Genomic DNA, 8,908 nt, shown 5'->3' on the forward strand with positions numbered 1-8,908 from the left:
CAAAAATACAGCTGCCCATGTGGTTGAATCAGCTGTGTCTCATTTTCGACTTCAGTCTGGAGAGATACAGCGTTTGCGCCGCGAAATCCATGAAAAGGTAATATTTAATTCCTCGATGCGATAGCATATTTCATTAATCATTCCTGTAAGTAGTAGATAAAATATGAGCGGGAGATCTGTATGGGCGTTTACAATGGCGGGCCGATAGGCGAGCCATTGCAAACGTCGATACAGATCGGACGCGAATATTTTGTCCTGCTAATGCAAAGTATTGTTATTTTAATCAGTAGAGATCTAACGGTATATCAAAAGTTAATGAATACCAATTAGCTGAGCAGGAGTTTGTATCAAAAGTTATTCTACTGTTTAATAATTCAGTTGATTTGTATTGGGGTTTACTGTTGTGTACATGTGATCTGAATACTGTGCTGGGATTGGTTTGCACCCTCATGAATTATTAATACATTTTACAACTGATCATAGGATCGCCCTATCAGGCTAATTTATAACTACAGTAGAACCTCCTCTAAGCGACCTACGAACATGTTGAAATTGTTTCGCTTCTGATGTTTCACAACAGCTACAAATCCTTAAAGCCTTGTAAATGTTAAGAATGAACTGAACATAAACTAAAGAGAATTGGATTGCGAGGATTTAATTTTACAGACCGGTAATTTACATGTTAACAAGCTAAGTGTGAAAAGCAATAGACCTGAGACCACAGAAGAGTCCGTAACTTTTGCGTTGGTTGTTAACGGTCGTATCATCTCGCAAGTGCCAACTCACGCGGGAATTATGGGGTGACCGCGTCTGATCTTCTAGTTCTATTAGATCAGCAAATCAGCAAAATCAGTCCCAAATTTCGCCTCCTTGAAGATCTGTAGACAACAGAGTATATATATGCATTTCTTCTATTCACGCAGAAAGCGAATTTGGAGAAAACTTCGGTACTTCAAAGCAAGTTCTATCTCTTTTAATAATAACCAGGGATGCGATGCTACAACACCCCACTGATTATCCAATTTCCGCTCTATATCCATTACGTCGTCGCTTACGGGAAGTTAAAAAGCAAATGAAAATTCGCGATCTCCTATACAGGAGGTTCCCAATATGCTAATGTGATCTGTTATTTTCGAAAACTAGGCGAGGAGTTGTCCATGTATTTTTATTGGATGCTTGATACACCAAGCTCAATTCGATTCTCACGATGAGGAATTTGCCTCGCGAGGTGAATTGCTCACCAAAAGTTCCCCGCACACGGTGAGGAAACGGCTGAGCAAACCGCCACGCTCTTTCCTCAAGTAATCAAACCTTTTCTCTCATATTATTAGAGCAACCCACAAAATCAATATGGCCCGAAGGAAAAACATTCGGCATCATTTCGATGGACTATAGAGAAGTTTTTGGAGTTTCATGCCCTTCACAGGACCAAGCAAGAACCCTTAACGAGCCAAGCCTTTATTAAAACTGGCCACAGATGGAGGGGTGTCATCGACAACAACAGTGTCTTCTTACAACTGCGCGCAGCTGCTAATCCTGTAACAGCACATATAAGGTACAACCCGAAAATTTCCAAAACATAAATCAAATCAGGAAACTATTTCTCTTGTTCTCCATTCACGATTCAGAGAGTCCCCAACAGGGGTTTTGGGGAACAAAGAACATGGCTAATTTGAACGGGTAACACGGGAACAATGACAAAATATTTAAGGGAACAAAGGAACATAAACGATTTTAGAGATCAAAAAGCTGGGAACAAGTTTGAAAGTAATTTCGGGAACAAAGGAACCCAAGCAATTCTTTCAAGGGAACAAGGGAACAAGGACCCCTCATCCTACACTGGGAATGGTGATTAACAAAATTATAAACGAACTCACAAAAAGAACAACTTAAGACTTCTGGAAGCGATGATAATGGAAGAAAAGTATTATTCTTTTTCAGCAAGTAAAAATATAATCTTTTGTTTGACTAGGTTTGTTTTGATGCCTGGCGAGCACACCAAGGACAAGATTGTGGATGTTGGACGCGTCACTCTCAAAGAAGGGGACATGTGGGGTGCGCGTGTGCCAGATATGAACAGATTCATTGATGGAAATGGAAATGGAAATCTGGCCGTTAAATTTATAATAAACTATCTGGAATATTAATTTATGCTATATTCGTTTAATTAATTAGGACTCCATGTAGAATACGCAATTTCATTGCTCCATTTAGTGCATGAACTAGAAGACATCGATTCTTTTTACACATTCAACACACTAAAACTGTAAAAATTGTAAAAATAAAACCTACTAGTCTTGAAACATCTTTCGCTCTTAGAACCTCTCCAGTCAGTATGCTTACACATATTTCAAGACTTTCTTAGTGAGTTGAATGTGTAAAAGGACCTCGACGTTCAAAGTTATTTAGCCATTTATTGAAACCATTTGTTGATGATAACACTCAACAACATCCACGGAAACCACAAGCGACATTTCCTAATGTTACAATAAATTTTTGAAAGGTCGTGAAAAACGAGACAACTTGCGACGTCGATTTTCCACGCAGCAGCCATATTAGATTACTGAAACAAACGAATATTTGCATAAAAATAGAGTTATTCCCTGGATGATTAGTTTGGTACACCATCATGGCCGCCATTTCTTTGCTTTGGAACACCAACATGGCCGCCGTTACTTCATGTGAAAACGCTCTATACGAGTCGATTTTCCAAATATTCGGCGTCCTGCTTTGCGAGTTTTTGAGCCAAGGCGATTTTTAACTATTTTAAATTTGTTTCTAACAGATTATATTCATTTAGAATTACAGTATTATTAAGCAAGACCCACCTGTTAATTATTATTGTTACTTGCGTTCTGCGAGCAATAGATCCAAGAAACCTAACCTATATATTAACTGCGATCTAATAGTCTCTGCTGACGAAAGTACCTTCTCCATCTGTAAATTCCAATCAAATAAATGTAACTCCTCTTCTTTATCACCTTAGAGACTCACCCTGACCTTTTGATATATATTCCTTCCTTTTCAATGAGATCGAGGAACTAAAACTTTAATTGTGCTTTTCATTAATTTGGTGAAAAAAAAAGGGCATTCAAAAAAATGTCGTCACCTGCTTGTCAAAGTTCGCAGTGCCCGTGTTAACACATTGCTCCAGTACTTAACCGTTTTCACCAATCTCGGTAATCAAGTCCATGAGAATAATTCGTGTTCGTATTGACGTTTAAATTCGAGCATGTTTGAATTCGTGTACGGATCAATGGTATTCGTGTACGAACATAAGATGTTTGAGATCGAGTAAATGATCCGAGTACGGATTCCAACCATGTTTAATTCATGTAACTTGTATTCGTATACGAATTACAAACGACGTGCGTATTGGAGTACGGATCACTGGTATTCGTGTACGGATAGCAATGCGAGGTCTTATTGCGGAAGTCGTACTCGGTTACTCAGCAAAGTATAATGATCCACCTGGCTTCTATCTTTTCATGAGTTCTCACAGAAATTTAAGATTAAACGTAACTTTCTGCAGTTCATCGGCCTCACTTCTACAATACCAGGAAAGTGGAAGAATAAATAGAGTCAATTTTATTTTTGCTGATTTTAAAGCGTTATTACGCCAAAAGATTGAAACAGAAAAATACATAGCTTTCAGCTCAAATAAATGCAGCACTTTTTACAAAAATGGGCCAGATTCTTAAATTAACAATTAATTTTAAGTGAAAGATATATATGAAATACATATATTGCACTGCAGGTATGAAATAAAATGAAACCATGTTGTCTCGCAGTTATGAGCACAATTTCAATTGCGTCAAGAAGCCTGAAATTTCTCAGGACTTCAACGGGGTTTGAACCAGCGACCTCGCGATACCGGTGCGATGCTCTAACCAACTGAGCTATGAAGCCACTGACAGTGGGAGCTGGTCACTTCTGAGTTCACAACTTCCTGTGATAAGTAATTATGAGTAAAAGATATATATGAAATACACTGCGGTATGAAATCAAATGAAACCATGTTGTCTCGCAGTGATGAGCCCAAATTTCTATTGCGTCGAGAAGCCTGAAAAGTTTTCAGGACTTCAATGGGATTAGAACCCGCGACCTCGCAATACCGGTGCGATGCTCTAACCAACTGAGCTATAAAGCCACTGACGTTGGGAGCTGGTCACTTCTGAGTTCACAACTTCCCCTGATAAGTAATTATGAGAGAAATACATATATTGCACTGCGGGTATGAAATCAAATGAAACCATGTTGTCTCGTTGTTTATATAGTTTCTTTCTTTGTTTTTTCTTTGTCTTTGTTTTTTGTTTTGTTTTGGTAGTTTAATAGTTTAAGTTCTTTAACCCTTTCAGCCCCGTGGGGTTCCCCATTGACGAGTAAAATCGTCTGGCGTTAGACAGTCTGAGAGTAAAATCTATAAGTGGCACTACTGGGACTTAAAGGGTTAAATGAGATTCATAAGCTTTGTGACATGTAGTTAGCAGTGTAGTATAGATGTCCTGTTTTCTCGCATCACTTATATTGTATGTAATATGTTATATCTCAGCTCTGTAATGTGTGTTTGACTGTTTTAAATAAAATATTTAAAAAAAAAAAAAAAACAGATCAAGAAAAAAAAACATACTTTGTCTATAAAACTCTGAATTTCCAGTTCTCAGCGACAGATTAATGGCAATAGATCGTAAAAACACTAAAATTTCAGCATTCCCTGACTTCCTTGAATCAAGAGGAATTAAAGATCAATGTTCTGACAAAAGGAGGAAATTGATCACGTGCTAGGCAACCACAAAGGTGCACGTGATCACCTTCTGGCAACGTTCTTGTTGACAGTGAACTACAGAGAAGAATGCTAATCGTTCGACTTTTTCAGAGTAAAACAACATACTTTCATTTTTTAATTTTGTTGTGATATTTGACGAAATATTTACATTTCATCAGTCGGGTCAGGAAACCTGAACATCTATGAGATGCAAAAACATACTTGCAAACTGTCACAAATCATAATGCTGACAAACACGAAAGCAAAGGAAAAGGTTAATAAATATACTATCTGAATGTTTTTGGGTCAGACTAAAGCGATATAATAATATTGTTGAAAAATCGTAGAAGTGGTAGCAATAAACTAGATTAACCAGGAACTTGGCTTCATAAAAAAAACACCTCGTTTTACACCATAGTGACAAAACAAATCTTTTTCTTACATTAAAACTATAGCTACCTATAAATCATTTTCCAGAAAGAACATGAGTTCCTGTCATCTTTATGAGAACTTCTCATGGGGTGTCAATTTCAACCCATGTATGCAAATTTGTTGATCTGGACAATGCACAATGTGATGAATCAACAAAGGTTATGTACCCAACTAACCCTAACCACTTCATACATCATTTCATTGTTAAAGGCCGAAGATGTCACAGAAAGCTTTTCTAGCGAAAGATTTTATTGAAACAAACTGCATAAATTATTTGCTATTAGAGGCAAAAACCCTCCCTATTTCAGTGCGTGCGTGAAAACAGAAAAACCTAATTAGCATCATATCAACTATACGCAGCGAAATAAATTCAGGTTCAAACCCTTTTCTGAAGACTCTTTTCCTTAAATAATGAAGCAAAACATGGACTACAAGCTTTCTTTCAAAATAATTTCTTGACTAAGTAGAACAAGCTTTCTTTCAAATAAATCTTCACTGTCACACTTCCAATTATGTTTTACCTGAAGACTTTGTAGAGTTGAGTACAAAATAAATGTAAATAGCCAGACAACTGACGACAATGCGACTTCAGTAAACAAGTCCAGATGCATTCAAGGCGTTTGATTCCCTCAATATTTTTTAAGCTCATACAGAATTTGCCATTTGGTTTCAGTGTTGTACATGTAACCTCACAGGTAATAAAATATTAATTTAGAAACAAAGCGCACTCAGTCGATACGGAGATCAAATTGTTGTCGAAGTCTATTACTCATCGCTTTTAAGCTTCCAGATATTTATCTTTCACCGCCTGTCTTTTTTATACAATTGACTTTCCATTCTTTAGCTCCATGATCCACTAAAACGCCATTCGCATTACAATGATTTTCGACGCCTTTGCAGGTTAATTAAATATTCTACTGTATCCACCGGATAAAATCTACCCATTCAGTGCTCCAAGCTAAGAATTTTTGAAAGTCGCCTTTTGGCGACCTTCACTTCTAAAAAGGTCGCCAGGGATATGATTTTGGTCGCCATCAAAAACAAAAAAAAATTAACGTTTTTCATTTTTCTGATGCACATCGTGCCATATTAAATGAAAGGGAAACCGCTGGCCGTTTTGAAAAAAAAGAACAAAGAACCATTGTCGTTAATGGATTAGTCGTTATGTCTGGTGGCCATTGCATTCACCCTACTGGGAGGCCAGCCATTCGCCTTAAACATAAAAGAAAAAAAAGACATTGAGCAAAAGAAGGAAGGAAAACATGCAAAAGATAAGGAAATCAATAAGAGATAAAGAGTCGACCAGAGAGAGTCAAAGACCAAAGCTGTGGTTGACCTGCATTAAAGAGGGTAACGTTTTATCAAGCACATGACATCACTGAAAAAGAATGGCATGATTTCCAATGCAAGGATGAGATCTTCACTCAAGACATCATTTTAAACAATGTTTCTTTGGAGAAAAACTTTATAATTTCATACGTTGTTGCATTCGGTATGCATTGATGACAGTCATTCGTTGCAATAAAAACAAACGTCACCAATGTGAATACATGCTACAACTGCCGAAAATGGTTCAAACACTATTTAACAAGGCAATGCTCCTGAGCTAAATGGTGTGATGAAAAACTTCATTGCTCTTAAAAAATGGATATATTAAATCCAACAGACATGGTCTTGTGAGCATTGTCGCTTCCCACTTTGTATAGCTTAAATATATAAAGAAAAAATGTCCCCTAAAATTTTCCGTGTCCTCGAAGCTTGGACAAGAGCCATCAAGATAGCTGAAATTTTGTGATGAGCCAAACGCCCCTCACTTAAACTTTCGAGACTTCCAAAGTTCCCCTGATATATCGGAACAATAAATATTTTAGGGAGGCTCCAAATTAACCAAACAGGCTTTTGAAGTATAGAGAAATCCATTTTAGAGTCTTCCGACGCATTTCAAAATATTCCGTTGTTAGATCGATGCCTCTGTTAACTCCGTTTATGTGCTAGGTTATGTGCCAGACAATTACGCATACCGGTAATTAAACATTAAACATGAATATGTGACTCAAAAAACTACCGATCTGTGGGAACAGAATATTCTTATTGCTCAGTGTTTCAACCTTGAATCGCCCCTACTGTTTGTGAGATTGCCTATTCTCCATGCAGATAGTAAATCATATGCTTACCTGTTCTTGCGGAAACTTCATGGCTGCCTGTGTCAACCGAACGGCAAACGCAAGTGAAACGTTGACAGTTCCGCGGAAAAAAAAATTGCCAAAGGCGTGCAGAAAGCCGCGCGTGCTGGCAAAATTTATATTGAATTTCTTTATTCCGAGCAACAAAACACCACAAACAAAACGGCAGCTTCTGTCGGTACCGGAGTTTACTGAGGTACAACAAAAGAACCAAAGACAAAAAGCAAAAGAATTCCAAATAAAGACTAATCCCAAGTGACCAAAACACAGTGCTTTCCGGTACCGCCTGCAGAAAGACCCAACAAAACACTTACTGAGTTTTTGTGTGATGGAAAGGAATGGACTAAACTTTGCCGCTCACTTAGCATTTATACCGACCTAATTCAAACCAGAGTTATTCTGTCTCATTTACGGCCAGTTTTTACCCAGTCCAAGACTGGTAACACGTCGAAAAGTCATGCCCACTCAACAGGCGGTGAGTAATGTTTGTAGTCGGCCAGTCCCTGTTTTCCCTCTTCCTTTGCATCAAAATGGCCGCTGCTCGATTTCACGATTCCGAACGAATAGTCGAGGAACGACATGTTTTTCAAGTCTTTAAAGAGCCGGAAATTATGAAAGAAAAAGACACTAAGCAGTTTTGTGGTCGCAAGACTTCTTAATATGTCTGGATGTAAATTAAAAAAATCAAATGGCCAAGAAATAGGTCGCCAAACTGGCGACCTTCCCGACAGTTTTGGTCGCAATCTTTTTTTCTACTCGCCATGGCGACCAAAACGGTCGCAGCTTGGAGCGCTGCCATTTCTACTACCCCCTGAAACCGAACAAACATACGTCCAGAAGACTCTACGCATAAAGACAATACTTAGCAGGGGAGTGACAGGAAAGACCTATTGCAGAACGTTTTCATTTTCTCAACACGGAAAAAAAGAAGAAAAATAAAACGGCGAAATTCAACACACATTATGACTGGATTGCCTATGGCAACCCAGTAATAAATCCGGCACACTGCAACCAAAATAAATCCCCACACTGCAAACAAAATGTCATTGTACACACCAAAAAAGAAAATGCTTGCCCACTGCAAACAAAAAAACTGCACACCGCCAGGGTTTGAACTAGGATTTGATGACTGGGGGACAGTTTGTCCCTTTGGTTAAAATTGGAAGGGGGGGGGGGGGGGGCGTTTTCATTTTTAGGGGGGCAGTCAATTTTTTTCCATTTTCTTATGTTCAAACAAAGAAACAGGCACAACACCAACAACATATTTTTATGACCTGTTACTTGTAATTAAAAATTAATACAAACAAGAGTGTTAACAAAAATGGTGTCAATGGCTTGCGATTGACCATTGTTCTCTGAAAACATGACGCTGTGATGGTGTTGCTGAGTGTATCCCCCATAGTTTCCTAATTAACAGCATCCAGGTGTTCTTTACAGTCATTAGGGCCGTTTATACGAGAGAAAATAAGCCGTGGCTAACTCTGGCCACGGCTTACGTAAGCCGCGAAAGGAACTATTTACACGAGTG

The 8,908-nt window shown here is 38.2% G+C and overlaps 1 protein-coding gene across 2 annotated transcripts in view; it reads left to right on the plus strand.

The window, feature by feature from the left end:
- Positions 1-3,284, plus strand: part of LOC138037442 (TNF receptor-associated factor 5-like) — a 25,338-nt gene extending 22,054 nt beyond the window's left edge. The window contains exons 3-5 of one of the 2 annotated variants that reach the window (XM_068883374.1): positions 1-97; positions 1,332-1,555; positions 1,973-3,282. The exon at positions 1-97 is cut by the window's left edge and continues 84 nt beyond it. In XM_068883374.1, coding sequence (XP_068739475.1) covers positions 1-97; positions 1,332-1,555; positions 1,973-2,147 — 496 coding nt within the window. In that variant the 3' untranslated portion in view covers positions 2,148-3,282. Of the gene's footprint in view, positions 98-1,331; positions 1,556-1,972 lie in introns of both variants that reach the window. The other variant, XM_068883368.1, reaches the window with a different exon arrangement.
- The last annotated feature ends 5,624 nt before the right edge of the window (positions 3,285-8,908 follow it).

This window comes from Montipora capricornis, chromosome 1 (assembly GCF_036669925.1).
Source record: "Montipora capricornis isolate CH-2021 chromosome 1, ASM3666992v2, whole genome shotgun sequence".
Taxonomy (NCBI): Eukaryota; Metazoa; Cnidaria; class Anthozoa; order Scleractinia; family Acroporidae; genus Montipora; species Montipora capricornis.